This window comes from Emys orbicularis, chromosome 7 (genome assembly GCF_028017835.1).
Source record: "Emys orbicularis isolate rEmyOrb1 chromosome 7, rEmyOrb1.hap1, whole genome shotgun sequence".
Classification (NCBI taxonomy): domain Eukaryota; kingdom Metazoa; phylum Chordata; order Testudines; family Emydidae; genus Emys; species Emys orbicularis.
Window position 1 is genome coordinate 9,542,348 of NC_088689.1, and position 25,989 is coordinate 9,568,336.

The following is a 25,989-nucleotide window of genomic DNA, read 5'->3' on the forward strand; positions in this document are numbered from 1 at the left end:
GCTGTTTATAGAGATGAATGGGAAGGGAGGAGAGGAAAATAACAGTAATCTCTCTAGAAAGAGAGAACTTGTTCACCTTGGCCCCTAGCTAGCAGAATTCACAGAAAAAGGAGAGAGCAGAGTATTCATGAGAGAATACAGAAGTGAGAGCTTCTCAGGTGTGTGTACTTCTGTAGAAGAAATGTATATGGCCTATAGATCTGTGTTTGGGTGTAGGGGAGCCAGTGAATTAGGATGCATGGTAAGGGCTTCTCCAGACTAGAAAGTTCTAATGCTTTAACTATAGTGGTATAGTTGAATTAGTACAACTCTCCTAGTGTGGATGCATGTATGATGTCATAAAGATGCTTTAAACCCACATAGATAGTCATATATGGGAAGGGGAATAACTATACTGGTATGAGTCATCTTTACATCGGTGTAACTGTGCCTGCACTAGGGTTTTTACCAGTATAACAACTACATAGGTCAGTTAGGGGTGTGGTTTTTTGTTTGTTTGTTTGTTTGTTTGTTTTAAACCAAAGTATACTGGTAAAACTTAAGTGTAGATTTGACCTTTGTTTTGGTATTACAGTTGTACACTATCTGTGCTGTTTTATAAATGGTGCTCTCTGTTACATTTTCACCATCCCATGAATATTTTCACTAGTACCAGTAAGTTAATGCTAATTAAAAAAAAAATACCAGTCTTAATACTTGAATTTGGGTGAAAATGAATGTTGACTAGGTAAAAGACTCCTAATATTCTATTTCAGTCAGACTTTAGTCCACTGAAAAATCAAATGTATTTCTGTATTCAATGTTAATTGCATTTACTGCCCTTTTTTTTTTCTTTTTCTTTTTAGGCCTGAAAGGAAAGATTTCCGTTTACAGTCAGTTCAGTTGAAGTGCAATTAAACAACTATGGAAGTAGAAAATGAGCCGATATATAATGTTAACCCAACAGGTATATAAGGTCTTTAGTTTTTGTATTTAAACTATTGTTTAATTGACACTGGAATTTCTTTTATTTGTAAATTGTATTGTGGTGGCTTTTTCATAGATTCTAGGACTGGAAGGGACCTCGAGAGGTCATCGAGTCCAGTCCCCTGCCCGCATGGCAGGACCAAATACTGTCTAGACCATCCCTGATAGACATTTATCTAACCTACTCTTAAATATCTCCAGAGATGGAGATTCCACAACCTCCCTAGGCAATTTATTCCAGTGTTTAACCACCCTGACAGTTAGGAACTTTTTCCTAATGTCCAACCTAAACCTCCCTTGCTGCAGTTTAAGCCCATTGCTTCTTGTTCTATCTTTAGAGGCTAAGGTGAACAAGTTTTCTCCCTCCTCCTTATGACACCCTTTTAGATACCTGAAAACTGCTATCATGTCCCCTCTCAGTCTTCTCTTTTCCAAACTAAACAAACCCAATTCTTTCAGCCTTCCTTCATAGGTCATGTTCTCAAGACCTTTACTCATTCTTGTTGCTCTTCTCTGGACCCTCTCCAATTTCTTCACAACTTTCTTGAAATGCGGTGCCCAGAACTGGCCACAATACTCCCAGTTGAGGCCTAACCAGCGCAGAGTAGAGCGGAAGAATGACTTCTCGTGTCTTGCTCACAACACACCTGTTAATACATCCCAGAATCATGTTTGCTTTTTTTGCAACAGCATCACACTGTTGACTCATATTTAGCTTGTGGTCCACTATAACCCCTAGATCCCTTTCTGCCGTACACCTTCCTAGACAGTCTCTTCCCATTCTGTATGTGTGAAACGGATTGTTCCTTCCTAAGTGGAGCACTTTGCATTTGTCTTTGTTAAACTTCATCCTGTTTACCTCAGACCATTTCTCCAATTTGTCCAGATCATTTTGAATTATGACCCTGTCCTCCAAAGCAGTTGCAATCCCTCCCAGTTTGGTATCATCTGCAAACTTAATAAGCATACTTTCTATGCCAATATCTAAGTCGTTAATGAAGATATTGAACAGAGCCGGTCCCAAAACAGACCCCTGCGGAACCTCACTCGTTATGCCTTTCCAGCAGGATTGGGAACCATTAATAACAACTCTCTGAGTACGGTTATCCAGCCAGTTATGCACCCACCTTATAGTAGCCCCATCTAAATTGTATTTGCCTAGTTTGTCGATAAGAATATCATGCGAGACCGTATCAAATGCCTTACTAAAGTCTAGGTATACCATATCCACAGCTTCTCCCTTATCTACAAGGCTCGTTATCCTATCAAAGAAAGCTATCAGATTGGTTTGACACGATTTGTTATTTACAAATCCATTCTGGCTATTCCCTATCACCTTACCACCTTCCAAGTGTTTGCAGATGATTTCCTTAATTACTTGCTCCATTATCTTCCCTGGCACAGAAGTTAAACTAACTGGTCTGTAGTTTCCTGGGTTGTTTTTATTTCCCTTTTTATAGATGGGCACTATATTTGCCCTTTTCCAGTCTTCTGGAATCTCTCCCGTCTCCCATGATTTTCCATTTTATTATTTTTTTTAATAAACCTATTTCTTTAAAGATCTTCATAACAAACTTGGAGAAATAATCTATTTAGAAACAGTTCTACTAACTATATTACATTTGCTGCCTGATGTATTTCTTTTAAAATTGGAATAATTCCATGCAAATAAAATCTCTGTTCCTTAGGAGTTCCTCTTTTCCTCCTGTTTGTTTTTGTTTGCAACATCCCAAGTGGTGCTTAACTAGAATACTAGATGATAGTGACTTTGAAGTCATAATAATCTGATGTTTATAATTCCTGTCACAGCAACTAGTTGTGATGTCACAAACACAGGAATGACTTCAGGTCAAGATTAAACAAGAGCAAATAAACTCCTTTGGAGCAGAGATTTTTGCTCTCATATAACTGTCCCTAGGATTAAAAGCAGAGGAAACACATAATAAGAACATAACATAAGACTGGGAACTGGGTCAGACCAGTAGTCCATCTAGTCCAGTATCCTGTCTTCTGACAGGGGCCAGATGCTGCAGAGGGAATTAACAGAACACAGCAAGTTATTGAGTAATCCATCCCCTGTCATCCAGTTCTGGCTTCTGGCAGTCGGAGGTTTAGGGACATTTAGAGCATGAGATTGTTCCAGACCATATTGATTTATAGCTATTCGTGGACCTGTCTTCTGTGAACTTACCTAATTCTTTTGTGAACCCGGTTATACTTTTGGCCTTCACAACATCTCCTGGCAATGAGTTCCACAGGTTGACCATGTGGTGTGAAGAAGTACTTCCTTTCGTTTGTTTAAAACCTGCTGTTTATTAATTTATTTGGGTGAGCCCTGGTTCTTGTATTATGTGAAGGGGTAACTAACACTTCTTTAGTCACTTTCACCACACCATTCATGATTTCATAACCTTCTGTTATATTCCCCCTCAATCATCTCAGTCCCAGTCTTTTTAATTTCTCCTCCTATTACTCCTGAGGGAATTCTGCGCCAAAAAATTAAAAATTCTGCACACAATATTTTTAAATTCTGCATATTTTATTTGTCAAAATAACACAATATAATTGTGCTAGTTTCAGTTATTTCGATAATTTATTTCAAAATACATGTCAGTAAGTATGTCTGTAACAATACAGACAAAAAAAAAGATTCAGGAAATGTTTTTTGACAAATAGATTCCTTACTAGGCATATTAGTACAAAAGTTTGAGTCAGGCACATGTGGCCTGGCACCCCCCACCCATTCAGCCCCTGGCTCAGTGCTGTCACCCCATTAGCTCCTGTGTCCCCACCTCAGTCTGTCCCCCTGCTAGCCCTTCTGAACGCCAGTGCATGACCCCCCCCCCAGCAGCTCTATGTGCCCTGCTCTGTCTGTCCCTCCCCCGTGTCCTGTGCCTCTTCACCTGACCTCTGCCTCCTCCCTCTCTTGACTAACTGCTCCGGCTTGTGAGCCGGCTTCCCTCTCTTGTGGTGCCACAGCAGCCCCTGGTGGGCGAAATGTGTAATTGCAGTGACTCTCTCTGGCAAAATGTATTTTCTGCGGGGGTGGGAGGGAATCTGCAGGGAACATGAATTCTGCATGTGTGCAGTGGTGCAGAATTCCTCCAGGAGTATCATATGGAAGCAATTCCATACCCATACTTGTTTTTATTGCCATTTTCTGTACCTTTTCCATTTCTAATATATCTTTATTTGAGACAGGGCTACCAGAACTATTCACAGTATTCAAGGTGTGGACGTATCATGGATTTATATTGTGACAACAATATTTTTTTGTCTTATTATCTATCCCTTCCCTAATAGTTCCTAACATTCTGTTAGCTTGACTGCCACTGAGCAGATGTTTTCGGAGAATTATACGCGATCACTCCAAGATCTTTGAGTGATAACAGCAGATTTAGACCCCATCACTTTGTATGTATAGTTGGGAGTATGTTTTCCAATGTGCAGCACTTTGCATTTATCAACATTGAATTTCATCTGCCATTTTGTTGCCTGGTCACCTAGTTTTGTGAGATTCCTTGGTAACTCTTAGCTAAGTCCAAAGTTGAGTGCAATCTTGAGTAACTTTGTACCGTCTGCAAACTTTGCCACCTAACTGTTCTCCCTGTTTTCCTCATAACTTATGAATACACTGAATAGCACTGATCCAGTACAAATCCTCAGGAGACCTCACTATTTACCCCTTTCCACTGTGAAAAATGACCATTTATTCCTACCCTTTGTTTCCTATCTTTTAAACAGTTACTGATCCACAAGAGGACCTTCCCCTCTTATCCCATGACTGTTTACTTTGCTTAAGAGCCATTGGTGAGGGACCTTGTCAAAGGCTTTCTGAAAGTCCAAGTACACTATATCCACTGGATCATCCTTGTCCTCCACATGCTTGTTGACCCTCTCAAAGAATTCTAATAGACTGGAGAGGCATGATTTCCTTTTACAAAAGCCTCTGTATTGCTAAACTCATCCTGATCATAAATTTAATAGAAGAGGAACTGGTTGTACTTGCTCAGTAAGTACTATGAGTCTCAGGCTCTCCTTTATACTAGAAAACTGGACTGACTTAACTAAATTAATGGCGTTAAACCCAATGTAGGTGCACTTTAAGCACATTCATTTTTGCTTAAATTGCTTTAGATTATCAGTTTTAAAATAAATTTATAGAAGCCAAGGTTAAAGGTTTCAAGTGTTTCTACATTAGTGGTTGTATCAGTTTAACTAGATCAGTTTAGCTAAACTGGTTCACTTCTTTATTATGGGTAAAGGCTTACTGATATAGAATGCTTTTCATTGCAGTGCAACTATTCAAAAAGAAATCTTTTTTCTATTTGTACTTAAACTATTTATTTAAATTTTAAACACTTTTTAGAGATATAAACTTCTAGTTACTCTTCTCAGACTGCACTTAATGCATTTACCCAGCTCTGTAGTGGAGGGCAAAACGATAGAGCTTAAAACATGCTGGTGATTGTGTATAGGCCAGTGGCAAAACTAATGCTTAATTGTTTAACATAGTCTTAGTCTAATGAGGTGACTAATTCTCACTGCGGTCTAGTTGCTTACAGAATTATAAAGGTAAGCTGTTTGTGCACAAACGGGGAAAAGTATGTTCTCAATAGCCTTTGTTCAAATTTCTTTTATTTTTAAATAGTCACTTTAGCGTTGATAGTAAGCATGTAATGTTTCAGCATTGCAACAATGTGCTGGCCCTTCGAGGTTTAGAAGTACTTCTGGGAAGATTTCCATATTACTGATCTAGAGACTGAGACCAGAGTTGACTGTAACGTCACTCTTGTCACGCTGCCTGGTATACAGCTAAGAGTGCCAATCTCAGGTCATATTGCCAAAATACAGGGCATGTACTCCAGGCAGGTGGTATATTCTATCACCAAGCCAATAACAAATATGTGCTTTCAAAATACTATACTAGTTATTATGAAGCCAAAGACGGGCCCCTTCAGGCACTCTAGCCCCTCATGCACCATGCAGACAACCAGACTTCTGTGTTAAATGACCATTAGAACCAGAAATCACATATATTAGGTTCTTCCAACTCCAAGGAGCCAGACATTTTCCCCCCCCCCCCGATCAACATGAGATCAGGATCTCACCAAATACCACGCTGCAGCCAATCTTTAGTAACCTAACTAAAGATTTAGTAATAAAAAAAGAAGCGTTATTAAATGGTTAACATGAATCATATACATTACAGCTGATTTCAGAATTTGTAGATCAGGATAATAGGAGTGATGTTAAATCTGCCAGTTTTGTAAAAAGTTTCTCTGGCCTCTCAAATATCGGGGGTCCTCAGTCCATTGTTCAAAGCTTTTTTTGTTAGAAATCACAGTCCAGAGATGTGGAACAGGAAAGAGGCAAAGAAATGATGTCACAGTCTCCAATTTATACCCCCCAGTCCATGTGCATGGAAAGTTACCGTCTCAAACATGAAGTCAGGGATCATATGTTCTATGTGCCTTGCTGAGTCATGAGGCGTCCATTGTCTACATGTTCTCTGAGGCATCCTCAGGAAGAGTTGATTCTCTTTAATGGCCTATCAGTCATGGCTGGCTGGCTGGCTTTGATGTAAATCTGTCTTGGGCATGTTACCCAGGAACACAACATGTTTGAGATACAAACACATAGCAAAGATTCATAACTTCATACACAATGATAATACATAAATATAAACAGGATAACAATGTTCAGCAGATCACAACTTTTCCAGTGATGCCTTACAAGGCATACTTTGCACAAGATTTGTTGCAATTGTATAACAGTGGTTGCCACAATAGTAGAGGGTCACCTTCTTTTTATACAGTCACAACTCTCCCTTCAGTAGTAAGGACAAAGCTGGCTCAGGGTAATTCTCATCCAGTCTCTTCCTGAGAAGCAAGAGAGCAGGGATCGCTAGGAAGAGTAGTTTTTTGGTGGCTGAGTTGTAGACCTGGGCTGGGGAAGGACATTGTTGGAGATAAGGGTGTAAGTAAACCCACCTTTTATTTATTTATTTAGTTATTTATTTATTTATTTATTTATTTTCTCCTTAGTTTTATACAGTTCTGTTTTACTTTATAAAGATGTTGGGCAAACTTATATAAAGCCCAAGTTAGGGGGAATATCTTTCACATACAAGGGTCTTGTTTTTTTGTTTAGCGTGTTTCCAACATGAGAGGAACCATTTTTAAGTAAGTAATTAGTGGAAAAGTGTGACTTGCAGTTAAACGGTAATGCAGCCATTCCATTCTAACCTTCAGATCTGGAAACACTAATATCTCAGCATTATTTCATTGATTCTGAAAAGAAACACTTGCATCAAGCTTTCTTCATTTTGAAATATGTAAATTTATAAACTGTAATTATCTTGGACACCGGCAGATACTTTGAAGTTGGAATTGCTTCATTACGGCATTTTGTTCTCAATTACCTTCCATAAAACTGCTTAGTTTTGAAAATATTTCAGTTCTGAGAAACGTAGCCAAATGGAAATTGCCAGGTAGTATTTACTACAATGATAATACATATATAATGAAGTAACATCACTTTAAAAAAATTGTACATGAATTTAGTGCATGTGGAAGTGCTAGATTGATAGCTGGGAAGTTTAAAATTTTCTGTTCATCCATAGAACAGGTTAAGTATAGGCAGACATGTTTTCAAGAGTCTGTTTTAAAAATAGAAAAAATGCTAAGGGCCCCACTCTGCAAACCTTCAGCATGTACACATAGATGGAATTCCACTTTAAAAACTAAAGTCTGAGCCTACAAGCCTTATTATTGGGTGTAGCTCTTACTTATGAGTGTAGTCCCATTTACTGCAATGAGACTATACGTAGGTGTAAGCATTGCGTCCGGGAGTGTTTGCAGAACCAGCCCAATAAAGTATAGTGAAACACTTCCTATTTTATGCCGTTGCATCTTGGTAAAGATTCCAATTTTTAAAAAAAGTTGCGTTACTGCTTATCAACCGGTAAGTCAGTTCTTCATTGGTGGCATGCTGAGAAATTTCCAAGTGTGTGCTCTTGCAGTTTATCTCTTATTTCTATTGCAGCCAGTGGTACTCTATGAATTTTACTTACGGAAAATGGATATGTTTTACTGAGTTCGAGAGACATTATAAACCCAAGTAGCTCCATGCTTGTTTACAGAACCCCTTTACTTGGTTTATCTATTTGTAAAATGTTCATTCAGTTGCTCTTCACCTACCCACATACATGTTCTTTGGCATGTAGCTTAGGAGAGCTTTATTTCCCATTATGCCACTGCACCGGCAATGGAAAAGCAACAACTTTGCCTTAAATAAAAGTAACTGGAATGTGGTCAGGTACTTTGGTTCAGCAACCTTACATCTAATATTTCTTTTATATTACAGGTTTCCATTTTAAACATGTAATTTTTTAAAATCATGATGAATATTTTGTATAACTTTTACGATAACTGCTTAAAGCAGTAACTAGATTTTTCTTTGTGTCTTTTCTCTTTTGAGAACTTGATCATCTAAGTGACACTCCATTTTCTGCTGAGGAAGAAAATGGTGGAAGTGAGGAAATAAAGACTGAAATCAATGGAAATTGGATAGCTGCATCTTCCATTAATGAAGCTAAAATTAATGCTAGAGCAAAGAGGCGGTTAAGGAAAAATTCTTCTCGTGATTCTGGGAGAGGAGACTCTGTTAGTGATAATGGAGAGGCACTGAAAATTGGAGTCACTGCACCAACTAGTCCAAAGGGAAAATTTCTGGACAGACGATCCCGGTCTGGAAAAGGAAGGGGACTACCAAAGAAAGGTTGGTGTAGCCTACTAAGAAGGGTCTCTGCTTATGGGCTTTTGTCTAAAGGCATGTTTTTCCATTTGGATTATCTTCTCCCTAAACAACCTTTTCCGTCTATCCTGCCATTCAGTAGTTCTTTTTATAATGGTTGGATGGGGATGGCCACAGCAGATAGCGATCTTCAATAATGGATTATGGTGTACACACATGCATTATTCATTATACCAAGCAGAATCAACTTATTTCTTTAGGATACTACATTGTTGTTATATCATAATGTACAGTACAATCTACAGATCTTGAGGTTTATGATGGAATTTATATCTGGGATACTCCCTTTAATAACTTAAAGGACAATTATTTCAACCTTCAGCACTCTTCATGCTGCCTCATGTTGCTTACAGTTTCCTGACTCAAGTGGTGCAAGGCCCAAATGGCTGGGAGTTGAAAGATATATTATGCAAATACTTCTGCATATCCCAGAAAATCTGAGGCTTACACACACATGCCCGAATGAGGCATGATAGTATGGAGATATTTTGAGATCAACTTAGCATTTACCATAAGCTGGCTATCTTTTCTTTTTTTCACTTTTGCATGTTTTGCTAGGTGGTGCAGGTGGCAAAGGTGTTTGGGGTACACCAGGGCAAGTGTATGACGTGGAGGAAGTGGATATTAAAGATCCCAACTATGACGATGACCAGGTGAGCAAATGTTTTGTTTTATACAGTGCAAGTTTGAGATGGAAATAGCCTTTTTATTCACTGTAATTGATGCGACATTTGTAAAGGCTTGATCCTAAAGATGTTAAACACTGGCTCTGATAAAGTGTATGCTTAACTTTAAGCACATGAGTAGGCCCATTCACTAGCAAAGAGGTTGGTGTAGCCTGCTAAGGTGGTCTTGGTTTGTCTAGTGGGACTACTCATGCTTAAATTAAACATATGCTTAAAGTGCTTTGCTGGATCAGGGCCATGGTACTTAGCACCTTGCAGGATTAAGCTCTAATTCTGTAAAAACTGATCGACATTCAAGAAAAAATGTTTGTTTCTCAGTCCTTTAAATTGTAATTAAAATGTATATTTTGGTAGTTTTTTCTTAATCTTTTTATAAAAATGCCTACATTCTTGTATTGGTTTTACTACAAAACTAGTGTTCACAAATCATCAGGGTCTCTTACTACAGTAATATTTTGAAGTGTTAAGTTGGTATCAACAGAAGTGAAAACAAATTCCATTTTCAGTATTTAGATACTGCTAGTGTTGGTACTGATTTAAGGTGCCTATTGCATATGGATAAAAAGAATAGTAGATAAATCAGGTTCTTGACATATACTTTATAGTAAAAACACAGAGGTACAACTGCTAAGTATGTGTGGTAGCTTTTTCTCTTCTTTGTTTTAAATTATTAGACATGAACACTAAATGCTGCAGATCTCTGAAGGAGTTCAAAGCCAGTACACCTTTCAGTTTTTAACTCTTTCTGCAGTTGCTCATTGTACAGACTCTGTGCAGTTGGTAGGGGGAAAAACTGGTCATATGGTCCTATCTTCAGTATTTGGGTATGAACCAAGATAAAATCAATTTCAGTGTGGAACACTGTGGCTTTTTAATACATTGGTGCACATCAAATCTAGGAAATCAGCTTGATGCACTGCTTTGAAGGTAAAATATAGATCTAATGGCTGAAGTCAAAGGATTCTTTAACAGATGTTGACACCACTGCCCACGCTGTGTGTCAAAGCTTGAGGGGGCTGTCAAGGCTGTATCCCTACTTTGAACTTTAGGGTACAAATGTAGGGGCCTGCATGAAAACTGCTAAGCTTATCTACCAGCTTAGCTCTGGTCCCGCTGCCACCATTCTCGATGGATTCCCTCCCTGGGAAGCCTTGAGAAACCTTTCACCAATTCCCTGGTGAATACAGATCCAAACTGCTTGGATCTTAAACAAGGAGAAATTGACCCTTCCCCCCTCCTTCCTTTCACCAACTCCTGGTGAATACAGATCCAAACCCCCTTTGGATCTTAAAACAAGGAGAAATCAATCAGGTTCTTAAAAAGAAGGCTTTTAATTAAAGCAAAAGGTAAAAATCATCTCTGCAAAATCAGTATGGAAAATAACTTTACAGGGTAATCAAACTTAAAGAGCTCAGAGGAATCCCCTCTGTCTTAGGTTCAAAGTATAGCAAACAAGAAAAGCACTCTAGTAAAAGGTACATTTACAAGCTGAGAAAACAAAGTAAATCTAAGACGCCTTGCCTGGCTTTTACTTACAATTTTGAAATAAGAGAGACTTGTTTAGAAAGATGGGGAGAACCTGGATTGATGTCTGGTCCCTCTCAGTCCCAAGAGCGAACAACCCCTTAAACAAAGGACACACACAAAAGCCTTTCCCCCCCCAAGATTTGAAAGTATCTTGTCCCCTCATTGGTCCTCTGGGTCAGGTGTCAGCCAGGTTACCCGAGCTTCTTAACCCTTTACAGGTAAAAGGATTTTGGAGTCTCTGACCAGGAGGGATTTTAGTACTGTACACAGAGAGCTGTTACCCTTCCTTTTATAGTTATGACAGGGGCATATCTTGACAGCTAAAAAGAGATGCATAAAGTAGTCACTGTTGTACCTTGGCCCTCTCAAATAGTGCATAGTAGCTTGTTGAGGGTTGAGAATAGATAGTCTGAGTCTAAGGCTACAGACAATATTTAAAGAGCCTAGGACAGAGGTCCCCAAACTCTGAGGTGCAGAGGAATGTTCGAGGGGGCATGGCGGGGCTCGGGCCAGCCCCCACAGTGGACGGGAGCACCACCTAGCCCCGCTCTGCTCCAGCCCCAACCTCCAACCATGGCTCTGTTCCCGGCCCCAGCCCTGCCCCTAGCTGTGGCCCCAGCCTTGCCCCTTTACTCCTGTCTGTGCCCACCCCCGGGGGCCGGGAGTGGGGCCATGGCTCCTGGGGGGTGGGTGTAGACAGGGGTAAAGAGGGGGCATGACCGTGAAAAGTTTGGGGACCACTGGCCTAGGATAAGTGTGTAAATGTCCACTCTCAAGTGTGGCTTTCCCTTCCAGTGCTTACAGTTGAATGGGTCATAGGGAGTTGTAGACCCAGTTTAAAAAAAAAAAAAAAAACTCCAAACATTTAAAAATCAAGCTGAACTGCTGAGTCGGACACTTTAAGTACTGTCTTACCAAAGCTGCTGCTCTTAGTTTATGAAAGACACCACGGGATGTGTTTTTCAGACTGTTAAGTACTGGTTTCCTCTTGAGCTTCCCCATTAGGCAGCACCATGTTACACTTTTTGTCCAAGCTGTGATGGTTCTCTTGTACATGGAGGCTGCAGTACCCCTCTGAACTACAAATGAATATCATATGCAGTGTGCAGCACAGACTGTCATGGTGGTCCAGGACACTAATATATCTATTCCTCTCACGCCTCCACCCAGACATAACCTGTTACAGAACTGTCCTTCCATCCCATTCCTTCCACACTCTCACACCCCTACCTATCTACTTACGTACGTCTGAATATTAGCATGTCAGTCCAGGAGGAGTGGGGAACTGAGGGATATGGAGGAAGATTGGCTGTGCTGGTGTTCTGGTTCTTAAGCTTATATTGCCCTACAAGGTCAGGCTGCCCCGTGGCCAATTGCTGCATGATCTCTTCCCCCTTTTGTGAGTGCTTCTAACTGACTTTACCAAACACCCTGAAAATTAAATGCCAAGTCCTTTTCTTCCTTAACACGTTTTACATGTTATTGGTGGTCTGGCCATGTAGCTGTTTTGAAAAACAGGCTGCTTCTTTATTGGGGAGGGGAGAGTAGCTTGTGGGGAAAGATGCAAGGTGTCTGGTTAAGCTTTTGCCTTTCTGCAGAGCTGGATATGAGTTTGTCTCCTTCCCTTCCATGTATGGGGTACGTGAAAATTTTGTTTCTAACAGTATGGTGCCAGAAGAATCCTAGGTGCTTACGATGTTGGAAGTTCTAATGTTACTTACTAGTAAATTCAGCTTTTATATTTTTGGGAAATGTTATCTTTGTTCTAGAACTGATGAGTTTCCACAAACTGATTGCAAAGGCATGATGCAGTCATTGCTGATAGAAATCTTGGCTGCAAGTACCAAAGAGTTAATGATTTAAAAAGCATTTAAGCTCTGCAATAAAGAGAGCAAGTGAGACGCTGCTGCTGTTCAGATGTAGTATCTGATTTCTTTTGTTTTTTTTTAAACAGGAGAATTGTGTCTATGAAACTGTAGTTCCACCTTTGGATGAAAGAGCATTTGATAAAACTTTAACACCAATGTTACAGGAATACTTTGAACATGGAGATACTAATGAAGTTGCGGTATGTCTGACAACTTGTATTTTTAAAAATATCACACTTGACATGGGAAGTCACAGCCAGTTACAAACGAGATTATAGAGGTGCTGATATGGAAATGCACAGTTAAGGCACCCAAACAACCTTCCTTCTGCCCTTGTAGTGATTATTTGAATTTTTTTTATTAAATCTTTTAACTCCTTTTTTTTATTAATTGTTAACATTGTTTTATTAAAATGTTAATATATTTTCTTCAAATCTTATTTAGGAGATGCTGAGGGATTTAAATCTTGGTGAAATGAAATACAGTGTGCCAGTGTTGGCCGTATCATTGTCATTAGAGGGGAAGGCTAGTCACAGAGAAATGACATCTAAGCTCCTCTCTGACCTTTGTGGGACAGTAGTGAGCACAAGTGATGTGGAAAAATCATTTGATAGACTACTGAAAGAACTACCTGAATTGATGTTGGATTCTCCCAGAGCACCACAGGTATGCCTACAGCCCTTTGCACCAGATCTTTGACTTTAACCTCCATGGTTAGTGTCGTTCAGTTAAACTGCTTCATGAAATAAGGTGTAATGTATTTTTGTGGCATTATCACTTGTATGCTGTAGCTCCCTTCTGTCTCACCACTCCCCTTCCTAACTCCCAGATGAGTGTTTTAATTTGAGAAGTTTCCCTTTTTGTTTTTTTTAATTTGTGTAGCAAAACTAACCCTTATTCAAGTAGTGTTCCTATAGGTGCCCCACTTCAGGTGCGCATGTGCTCTGTTTACCTCTGATCAGACTTTTTGTTTGTAGTAGTGCCCGTTTAGCCCTCGCAGGCACGCCAGATATTCTTGTGCCCCATTCCAAGGATACATAAAGCTGTGCAGGCAAACTGCCCTCCGTTCCTTCTCAGCTGCCTGATGGCCTGAGACAGAGCTTCTAGTGTGCACACTTCAGCTTTGCTCTAGCTTGGCCTCGAGGCTTTAGTTCAGTTTTAGTTCTTTTGATAATCATACTGTAACGCAGAGGGTCTCCTGTTCTTTGCAAACAACTCTTATCTCAACCTGACAAACACAGGTCTTGGAGGGTATTTATTATTCATAAAGAGTAGCATGGTAAAGTATCTACAGAAAGCCCTTGGCAAGATTCAGAATTGTTGCAAGCTGTACGTACATGTAATATTTAAGGAATAATATATTTATATAGAAAGTATGTTTTATAGACTTGAAGTAAAAGTTAGTCACTAAGGGACAATATGTCTCTGTGGTGTCCCATTCAAGCAGGAGGGCGTTGTCATGCCACCCTAGTTAGTTGTGATGTAAGGCAAGACTCCGTTGTTTAGCCTTGCTCCATCCTAAAACTATCAATGGGGGTAAAAAAGGAACATTACAACAGACAAAACCTTACAAAGGCTCAACCTGTCTATGAATAAAGACAAAAGACTGATTCAATATAGGAGAGAGAGGAGAAAGACGCTCTTCCTCCTTTCAGTGAGGAGACATCTTGGGGAGCAGGGATGTTCTCGTGAAAAATTGGATCTTGGTTCCTGTGAAGCCAGACAGCTCTTCAACAGACTGAACTTGGCAGGGAAAACCTACTTTATTAAATAGGCAAGGTAACTGTTAATAAACATAGACACAAGTTTGTAGGTTTTAGGATTTTGTTTTGTATTCATTTGTTTCCACCACTCTCCGGTTCCTAGTTAACTCTGAATTCTTTTTTAAGTAAACCTACTTTTGTTTTATTGTAAGTGCTCACATACGTTGTGTGTATTTAAAAAAAAATTGTTTTTACAGGAACAGTAGTTTGAGGTAAAACTAGTGAACTGGGGTACACTGCTCCTTTGGGGGCAGAGGATCTGGGATTTCTTTGTTTAGCCAGTGACAGGGGTTGAATAGCACAGGGAAATGATTCAAAGGGACTCTGGGGCTGAGGTGCACCTGTTGTTAACCTGCAAGGGAAAAACAGGGATTGAACAGCCCAGAGGAAAGAGCTCCCTAACACCACCATTCAAGCAAATACCCAGTTACCACAAGCAAGACTTCATTATGTTGCAGGCAGGTGGGTAACAAGGTGACTCTCAATCCTGGGTACCCAGAGACCCATCACACGTACCTCTTAAGTTTATTTGGGGGGGTTGCATTTAATACCTCTCCCCCCCCCCAATTCTGAGGGGTTTGCCTAAGGGGTCATTGTCGATCAGGTATTCCAGTATCCCTAGGTTTCAAGTGTATCCCATAGCTGTTGTGTGGGAAATACCCACAGCTCAGCCAAGTGCAAGACCTCAGTTTCTAAAAATAGAACTAGGAAAAAAATAGATTAAACTTTGGCTCCTCGTGATGGAATATTGCCTCTGACCAGCCTTGGATCCAGGCCTGGATACCACCCCGGCTGTCAAAAGAGCTTCAGTCACTATCAAGATTGACCATTTTGGACTTTTTTTTTTTATTCTCATACCCTCCTCACCACTAAAAAGAGTTGTAAGGGTTGTTGTTGAGCATGGCAGACAACATCCTACTAAGTCTACACTGTTCAGTAAAGACCAGAAGCGCCTCAACCTCTTTGGGTGTAAAAGCTACTCCTCGCAACTCTCCAGTTTAGAAAAGAGAATTATCAGTCTCTGCTGGCAAACTATGATCACACCAAATATAGCAAATTCAATGCTTTTTTTTTTTTTTTTTTTTTAAATGATCATCTTTCCTTCAGAACACGGGAACAATTCTAGGCTACCATAACTGAGGGTCATCTCTCAGAGAGGACTGTCTTGCAAACTTCCCTACATGCAGTTGACACTGCAGCTTGTTCCATCTCGACTGCTGTTGTCATGTCGAGCATCTTGGCTGCAGCTGTCGGGATTGCCTAAGGAGGTTCAGATTACTGTAGAAGTCCTTCCCTTTGATGGACTGACGCTTGAGTGAGTCCGCCGACTAATCCTTGCACACCTTTACTGGATTCAAGGGCCACACACAGGTTTTGGTGTTTATATACAACTGCAGATAAAAGAAAATTTAGCAGAGCCTAAATGACACAGAAATCCCATCTGGTCCAATTCTTCAGCTTTCATAGACCAGCCAAACTGCCTAAGAGACCAAGATATCAAAAGAAGAGGCCCCCCCACTATGACCACTAATATCACCCAGCCTTGTGTCATCATTGAAACCTCAAATTTGGTGGTGTGGTTGAGGGTTCAGAACATCTCCATCTTGTTAAATGTACCAATGGCTTCAATTTGCTAAGCAGCAATCTGGGCATCAGTGCACACTTTCTCTGTGCAGTGCATCCTGATACATGCCTCTAGATTGGTTGTTGCTATTGTCACGGCAGTCCTTTCTTCAGTATTGGATCCAGCTCCAAAGCCCCCTCTTTCTTCAAGGGATACCACTCAGGAGTCACCTGAAGTGAAGCCCCCATAGGCCAATATTCAAAGAAAGAAGTTGCCCATCTTGTGCAGTAACTGGAATTCTTCTAGATGTGTATCCCTATGGGTACTCCACTACCTGCCTTCCTTCCCCTTTGCTTCAAAGTATTATCTTGCGTGACTTCATGGTAGAGAAGGAGCTGAGGGTGGCTTGCCTGCACAGCTGTGTAGATCCTTGGTATGGGGCATGAGGATGACAAGCTCATGACTAGGTCAAATGGGCACTGCTATCTAAAATCTCTGATCAAAGGCACATGGGGTCTGTGTGCACCCAAAGTGGAGCACCCATAGGTGAATAATTCCAGCTACTACCCAAGGTGAATAGCCTCCACATTTTAAAAACAAAACCCAAATAACTATGTAAGTTAAAATGTCTATTCAGAAATCATGTTGAATTCAGTGTCTCAAAAATATTTCTCTTCTGTTGCAGTTAGTGGGCCAATTTATTGCTAGAGCAGTTGGAGATGGGATTTTATGTAGTACTTACATAGACAGCTACAAAGGCACCGTGGATTGTGTCCAGGCTCGGTAAGTGATTGCTCTTTGTAGTTAGTGTGTATAGGTCAGGTTTTTTTTTTAAATCCTGAGCAAGCAAACCAGTAATTTGGTATTTTAAAATAAAGTAGGTGTGGCCACTCTCTTCTAGTATAAAAACAAGTCAACAACAACAAAAACCCTCAAAGGAAGCCTGTCACAAAAAAACCGCCCCAGACTTTTAAACCAAGAAATACTAAATGCTTCTGGCAAACTCAATCTTTAGTATCTAGTTGAATCTGTTGAACTCGGGCAGTAAACTAAATTTGACTAGCATTTTTGCAAACTGAATTCTTACAGTTTAACCTTTCCTCAGCCACTTGAAAAGAGCTTACTAACTTATATTTAAGAAAAATTCTGATCAAATCAGAAACTATTAGGGAGTATTTTGCTTTAGAAAAAGACTGTATATGACCAGTAGGTTAATACAGCGTCAGGAGAAGCAACGTAAGGATTTTGTGAAATAAACAAACAAACTCTTTTTGCTTCATGCTTAGTGCTGCACAGAGAGTGTCAATCCTTCACATTCTCAGACTTTATCTCATCCTATGTGGATATGAGGACTCAGTTTCAGAGTCAAAACTGTTTGAAGGAGCAGCCTATGTGCAAGGGGTGGGAGGGAAAAGAGAGTTTGAAAAATTACCCTCAGATTTTGGATACATCATTTTTTGTGTACAGTGTTGACCTTTCAGGCTTGGTTTTCGGAGGTGTTGAGCACCCATAGCTTCCATTGACATCAGTTAGTGGTGTTGGTACTTAGTACCTCTGAAAATTAGGCTACTGTTTAGAGCAACAGAGAGTCCTGTGGCACCTTTAAGACTAACAGATGTATTGGAGCATAAGCTTTCGTGGGTGAGTGCCCACTTCGTCGGATGCATGACGAAGTGGGTATTCACCCACGAAAGCTTATGCTCCAATACATCTGTTAGTCTTAAAGGTGCCACAGGACTCTCAGTCTGGATCTGTAAAAAGCAACAAACACGGCTACCCCTCTGCTACTGTTCAGGTTGCCTAACTTTAGGCACCCAAGTGTGAAAACTTTGTCATTCAATGATGCAAATCCTTTTACTGTGGTTGAAGGATTTTTGGTCCCAATAATTAAGTATATCCATACATTTAGCATGGCCACCTCCACTTCTGAGACAGTTTACTTCTCACCTCACCTAGCCACTCCAAATAGTGAGTACAGTTTTCCATAATATGACTGGGGGGGTGGGCAATTTGCCCCGGGCCTCGCAGAGGCCCCCACGAGAATATAGTATTCTATAGTTTTGCAACTTTTTTTTATGGAAGAGGCCCCCGAAATTGCTTTGCCCCAGGCCCCCTGAATCCTCTGGGTGGCCCTGAATATGACTACGATCAGCCTGAATAAATGGCTTAGTACTCCTCCTTGTTCAGGTATATGGTAGCCAATCTGGATCTAGGATTTTTCACTTCCAGTTCCTCTTCCCAGTGAGGTGGCAAGCTTCCCTAGTTCCCCTGTCTTTTTAGAAACTCTGTGTTTGTTGTTCCTCTGCTGAAGCACCATTTTGTCTCCAGACCTCAGGAGTCCCAGAACTCTTTGAACCCAAAGGGAGTAACCATTCTCCAAGGTAAAGGCACTTTAGGTTTAGCCACATGTTTGGAGACTTAGATTACTAAGCAAATGCAGGGCCTTGCGAGATCCCAGATTTTACCATAGAGGGAATCCAACACACTTTTCCACTGGGTAGAGGAATGTCTGAGGTCCTGCCTTGATAATTCAGGTAGGCCGCCACTACTGTGTGGTCTGTTCCTATCAGAATGTAGCTGAAGGGAGAAGTTGGTGGGGAAGAGATCTTCAGGAAGCTCACCTGATGGCTGTCAGTTCCAGGTTGTCAATGTGGACCTTGCATTGCTTAACAGACAGTGTCTTCTGAACTACCTGTGATGAAGTGTGAGCACATCATCTGAGGAGGATGGCATTTGTGATTATGTATATTTGTTGGGTTGCCTTGAAATAAGGGGTAAATTTTCTTGGAGTTGGATCTCCCTAGTCACTTATTGTGGGAAGCTATTACTAGCTGAGTAAAAGAAACTAGGTGTTCTGTCCTCTTGTGTCAAATGAGGGAAGGATACTTGATGATGATGAAGAAGAAGAAGAAATTTGGAACATAGCCTAGCCCACAGAACCAAGTCTTGACATAAGAGAAACTCCTTGTTCTTTCTTCCCTCCTCTGTAGTGAATTTATGTAAATAATTTTGTAACACAACCTTTGCTTTATAGAGCTGCATTGGACCGAGCTACTGTGCTGTTGAGTATGAAAAAAGGTGGAAAGCGTATAGAAAGCGTATGGGGATCAGGTGGCGGACAGCAATCTGTAAAACATCTTGTTAAAGAGGTAGCTAATTTGTAAAAAACCTGGTGTGTGTGTGTGTGTGTGTGTGTGTGTGTGTGTGTGTGTGTGCGCAGATTGACCGGGAGGGAGGAAAGAGATGCATTAACCCTGCACCTAAATCGTATTCTGCTGTTTTGAAATGTGTATTTATTATGAATTAAAGATGTTGACCATTACATTGACTGAAAAGGATGTTTGTCCTCTGTAGTCTTGTTTAGTACTTGGCTTTGTACAGTGAACACCCTAACGATAATACCTGCAATTAAGAGTTTATGATCTTAAAAAGATAGGCTAATGGAAGATCAGAAGCCTGAGAAATCCAGAGGTGGGGATGATTGTATTTAATTAGTCTCCCTTTTGGCCTCATGGTTGGAGGGTAGCTTTTTCAGAAACTCCAATTAGGATGGGGAAGAAACAGCAGCAAGCTTGGGATACGTTCCAGATATTAGTCGAAAATTTAAAGGAAGGAGTCTGTGACTTTGAGATTGCAAACCTGGCTTAGTTGGAGAATGATAGTGCCACCATAAGTAACAAAAAAATGGGAGAAGATTTGGAGAAAAGAAAATGAGTTTGATCTTAGTCATATTAAGCTTGAGTGGCCCATGGGCATTTTATCAAACATTATTTCTAATTATGGGCTGCACGTTAAACATATCTGTGTGCAGACACTGCATGTTTTGAAATGGTGTCTGGATAAGTGTTCAGCTTCATACTATCTGTATAGTTAGACATAACTTCTCAATTTAAGATGTGTGTTTTTTAAAATACTAGTTGCAGTTTGGGATACAATTTGTTTTTAAAATGCATGTCACTAGTTTGTTGCTCAGCTGAGTAGGGGATTTATCAGATTAATTGTAAGATTTTAAACTATACCTAGTATTTTTTTTTAAACAAATCCAATAGATTGATATGTTGCTGAAGGAGTACCTACTTTCTGGAGATGTATCAGAAGCTGAGCGTTGCCTTCAGGAACTAGAAGTGCCTCATTTTCACCATGAACTTGTATATGAAGTAAGACAGAAATCAGACTCCTTTTATTTTTGTAACTTTTTTAAAATTGTGGATAAATATGAGCAGATTCTAGGTTTTATTACAGTGTGGACATGCAAGTAATGTAACTGAACTCTGAAGTTCAGCTCCTAAATATTAATGTTATCAGATGTCTAAATTCTCTAAGTACAGTGCATGCTACTTGTGCTTGGGTAAACTGTTGGTGTCTTCAGGAAGATGTAGAATTAAACTGTATTTATTACATGAATGGGGCAGTTACAGGATATTTTGTACTGAAAGAGCCATTTCACAGTTGTCTGCTGTGGAATAATGGCAAGAAAAATCCCATGCTCCGGTTTCGTAGTTTTGTTAAACCTAGATTTTCTTGTTGGTAGTGCTGTGAGCTATTTATTACAGCAGGTTTCAAGCAGATAGATTGCTCTTTTAATAGGTCTTTACCACTTCTGTTAGGTTATACAGTCAATCCTTCACTAGTGGAGGATTGCTCCCTGTAGTATACTTCCTAATATTTTGTCTAATCTATTTTTAAATGCCCTGAGAGAGGGAGGAGAGACTATTCCACAGTCTAATACTGCCTTCTGTCAGTACATTTTTGCTGATATTGAACCTAAATGTTTACCTTTTTATAAAGTTGCTCCTTCATTCTCAAGAAGCTCCTTTGTCTTGGTGTTTACACCCTTCAAATGTGTGTAAATTTTAATTCTCCATTGTGGTGTCTGTCTGATGCAGATACATGACATCAGAAAGTAGAGCCATCCACACTGCTGCTAACTGATGCCTGAGTACAGGGTCACGTGATTTAGAGTACCTCTAGAAATAGTCCAGAAAGCTTTTGTTCTATCTCTCCTCTTGCCTGGTGGTCTGTATACCTATGGTAACATCTTCCTTGTTTTCATGCTTCGTATCCTTACCCAAATAATTTTTCCACCACATGCTTTGTTGTTATATTGTAGTATACTAGCATTGAAGGCGCATGTGATAAATAAACATTTCTCCATGTGGAAACTTTACAACTCTGTTTGCGGCATTCACTTTTCATTTCTTGTAAAATGTACTTTTTGCACTGTCTTTTAGTTAAACACTTCCTCTTGCTTTATTTTAGGCAATTGTGATGGTTTTAGAATCAACTGGAGAAACAACCTTTAAAATGATGCTTGATTTGTTGAAATCCCTCTGGACGTCTACTGTCATTACTCTGGACCAAATGAAAAGAGTAAGTGTATTTTTCCAAAATATAATTGGAATAGTAATTCACAAAAAAATTGTTGTGTGTTTTCAAACGTCATTCCTGTTTTACACCTTCTCTTAAACTATAGATGGTGATCCATTGTTATCAATGGTACTGCTATGGTTCTGTTGGCCCTCCGGTGACTTGTACAAATAGGCTATAGCTGATGTTTCCAAGATATAGCAATAAATGTTGTGTATCAAGGGGGTACAAATGAACTTAAACAGTGTTGTCTTGTGGAGCTGCAGAGTTGAGAATAATTTAAAATATGTTCTAATAACAAGGAAACTTTGAGGTGTCTTACTGAATTATGTGGTTTAATTACTAAAAATTTAAATCTTTCATAATGTTGCAATATAAAATAGGGATGTTTCTATGGATCTTGACCAGCCATTCTTACTGAAGTAGCCTTATTTAGATTTACTTGCTTTAAAAAAAAAAAATTACTAGGAGTATAAAAACAAAATCATTTAGCTATATCTGAACTAAATTGTGGTTCTGCCATAAGCCCTGAACAAGTGACCGCATATAGCTGTGTTGTCCCACACAGTGGGAACCACTCTATGACACATTCACAATCTAGTTTCCATCTACTCCGCTTCCCTTGCTCTGGGGGGAAGTGATTTGTGTCGGGCACAGATTATTCAGCTGTCCGAGCTGGTATGTTAGGGAGATGCTTAATGATCGGAGGAATGGTAAAACTCCAGAAATTGCTCCCTCTCTGATGTTACTACCCATGAGATTATACTGTACAGGCAGGTTAGCCTGGTCACAGTCAGGTCCTCTGATTTTTGGGAATCTTAAAATTTAGTTCATCTACCTAGGTAATACTGTGTTCTATAGTGTGGTGCTAACTTGCCGCTGAGGTGGTGTAGATTCCTTGAAATTATTTTTAATACTTTTTAAAAATTAATAAATTACTTGGATTATTGTAATCCCCTCAGAGAGTATAAAAGGGTAGCCTTTCTTGTAGCAAAATGTGACTTCATTACCCTAACTCTGATATTGCAGGGTTATGAACGAGTTTACCGTGAAATCCCAGATATTAACCTGGATGTGCCACATTCATACTCTATGCTTGAGCGGTTTGTAGAGGAATGCTTTCAGGCCGGAATCATTTCCAAACCACTGAGAGACCTCTGTCCTTCAAGGTACTTTTCGTATAATTATAAACAGAGCTGGTATATTAAGTTTGCCTGACATTTCCCATTATAAGACCCTGTCTTCAGTTGCTTAGAACTTTGCCAAACTTTAAGCATTTAGACTGAAACTTTCCATGCTGGGTGTCTGCCTGAGGCTGACTTCTTTTGGAAAATATCAGCCAAAAGGGTAGAGCAGTTGCTGAGAATGAACCTAGGAAATAATACATTGTTTGGTCAATGTTTAAAAAATCATGCCAACTTTTTCTTTGGAAAGCTCTAGAGCTCCCATGCTTTGGACCAGGAATTTGAAATTTGGCAGGAGGTGGCTGCTGTGTCAGGGATGTGTCTTTTGCTATCCCTATGAAAATCTGCCCAAATTTGGTCAATTTATAAGCCTTTGAAAACTCAGTTCACACATGCTCTTATATGTCTTAGATTTTAACAGCTACATTCCCCAAAGATTCCATCTGCACTTGGCATCCGCCACTCCAGGACTTTCCCTGTAATTGCAGCTCCAGCCTGCTGCAGGCCATGCCTGAACTGAGAGCAGGGAGACAGTCTCAACTGTGTTCTCAAGGAGACCCCCTTTTGGTAGCATGGAGGATGAAGTTGTCTGATTTTGAATGCAGATGGGACAGCAGGGTTAGAAGGAGAACTGGAAATAGCTGTGTGAAGAGATTCGGACAAGGAATTGGGGGTGGGGTGGGGAATGATGACACTGAGATTGGGTGATGAACTGGGGAGGGAGGTCAAGGATGAGTAATATGAGGGAGGGGCAGCAACTGGAGGCCAGGGTTGTAGGGAGAGACTGATCAGATGAGAAGCTGGGAGTTGGAGGAACTGGAACTGGCTGGGCAAGGAGACTAAGACTGGGAGTCTGGAGGGGTAAGCGTAGGACCTGCTGGGCAAGGGGACTGGGATGTGCAGCTGTGGGGGAATGGGGAAGAGACAGGACTTGGATAGGAGAGGTTGGAGGAGATGGGTAGAAGGGTCAAACATGGGAGGGAGGGGGAAACAGAGGTAGAAGAGCCTATGCCCACTTGATCAGACTTCCTTTCAGAAACTGGAATGAAAACTGAGAATTCCAGAGTCTTGCCATTCCTGTGCTGTCAGAGAGTATCTGTGAAACCCAGTGACAAAGTGTCCAATAGCTTTGTAATGCAGATAACCTACTAGTGCTATCAGTTACTCTGTTAGCTCAAGGGGCCAAGCTCTGTGGTGGATCTAAAGGTTTCAGCCCTGCTGATGAACCATAAATGTTATGATGCCACATGATGGAATTTGTTTTAAGTGTTCTTTTTTAAAACCTAGGAATTTACACACAACTACATTAAAAGAACATTATTAAGGATGCAAAGTCAAGCACACAAAAGTTAGGAAATGCCAGGAAATGTGCAACCTTAATTTGGCCCCTTGTACATATGCATTATAATGCAGTCTTTATTACATGGTCATGTTAACTATTTTTTCCACAGGACCCCTACCTCAGTTAAGACATAAAATAGATAATGCTCATGTAATGAGCAGCTATTCGATATTTTGTTTTATCCTCATTGTTCAGTAGGTGGCCCCATGCCTTATTTCTTGAGCTCTGGGGCATTGAGCTCTTAACACTGTACTCCCCTTTCACTTTTTAAAAAAAGTGAGTTTTTTGCAAATTATTCTACCTATTCACAAGGCATTGTTACTATGGGTTAGGTTATATACTGTATTTTTTTAAAGGTCCTTTTTTATTTGATCTGCTGAAAATTAGGTTTCTCATATAGAAATTACCTTCCTGATGGCAATAAAGTCAGTTTGTAAAATTTTAATGAGTTTATTCTTATCCCAGAGAGAGCCAACATCCATAAACTAGGGACTTAAAATTGTCCCTTGTTCTGTTCTTTGAGGAGTCAAATCCATTAGGTTTTATACTGACACATTCCCTGGTATAGTTTTTTTGTTTACATCATCATTTAAAATTAAAGCTCCATTATACTTCAGTTCTAGTGACTGTATGTAGAAGCACTATCAAAATAAGTTTTTGTAACCTTTAATTAAACCTCTCATCTCCCCAGATCAATGTTTGCAAAGCACTTTGAGCTTTGTAATTGGAAGGCCCTATAAAATGTGCAAAGGATTATAACTTTCTGTCCTAGAGATTATTCCTCCCACTTGGGTTTGAGGCCCAATGACAGGGCAGCATAGGGAAGAATGCTTTGCATGACTTTGTACTATTCCTGCTGTTTGGCTAAATAGAGCTGCACTATCTTGGCTGTCAAGCTAGCACCTTTCTCAGGTTCTAACACTACAAGGCGTTCTAAGAAAGGGAGAAAGAAGTATTATGCCTGTTAAGAAACTTGAGAGTCAAGTTTTGAAAAGCCTAGTATAAATACAGTGTTCTGTGTAGAATATTCAGATTGATTATGTGGCCTTTTCAGATGATCAAGAATTTCACAGGTAATAGTGCTGATCACCATGTTACTCCCAGGACCTGTGAAGTGGTGCAGGGGATCACTCTAAGCTATAGTAAATAAAGAAAGACTATTGACACGAATGTGAAATTTATAATCTTGTATTTTGTTTTTCCTTACAGGGGAAGGAAGCGCTTTGTAAGTGAAGGAGATGGAGGTCGTCTTAAACTAGAGAGCTACTGAGTACAGAAACCAACTCTTGCAGCCTTAGATGTTTAAAGGGAAAAAATATATTCTTTATCTAAATTGTAAGAGTTGCTTAGCACAGTTCATATATAATTTTTTTAAGCACTTGTTTTGGGTACAAATCATTTCTGAAATAGTTTTGTAAATTTATATTCAGGAAGGAAATTTCTTTCTCTGGGCATATAGTAGAACAGAACAAGTAACCACATTTCAGTGGTGGTGCCTTCAAATAAGCTACCCTTTTGTAAGTGCCATATGTTTATGACCTAATCATTCCATGTTCTGCATTGATGTCTGACTGTCACTCCTTTCCTTCAAGGACAGTGTTTTTGTAGTAAAATCACTGGTTTATACAAAGCTTTATTATAGAGGGGTCAAGTTAAGCTGCTGTAACCTCATTTTGGCTGCTGCTGTTGAAATGCTGTGCTTTGGGAGGAAAAATGGTTATTTCTTTAAAGAATCTAAAAAATGGATTGGTCATAAGACGTATTCATCTTTTCCAGGGGAACGCACTGATAGGTCTTAAAGACCAGTGCAGTAAAAGGTGGCTGGAACATCTGTTTTTCTACAAAACTGGAAAAAATGAACAGTTCTGGTAGAATGTATTACAAAATAAATTTTTGTAAAGCTA

General features: G+C 39.9%; 1 protein-coding gene across 1 annotated transcript; it reads left to right on the forward strand.

The window, feature by feature from the left end:
- The first annotated feature begins 850 nt into the window (after window positions 1-850).
- On the forward strand, window positions 851-25,989 carry PDCD4 (programmed cell death 4). Its single transcript, XM_065407646.1, has 11 exons — window positions 851-946; window positions 8,449-8,748; window positions 9,343-9,437; window positions 12,952-13,065; window positions 13,310-13,531; window positions 16,878-16,975; window positions 19,227-19,341; window positions 20,242-20,349; window positions 21,452-21,562; window positions 22,589-22,728; window positions 25,295-25,989. The coding sequence occupies exons 1-11, from the start codon at window positions 904-906 to the stop codon at window positions 25,353-25,355; spliced, it is 1,407 nt and encodes a 468-aa protein (XP_065263718.1). The 5' UTR covers window positions 851-903; the 3' UTR covers window positions 25,356-25,989.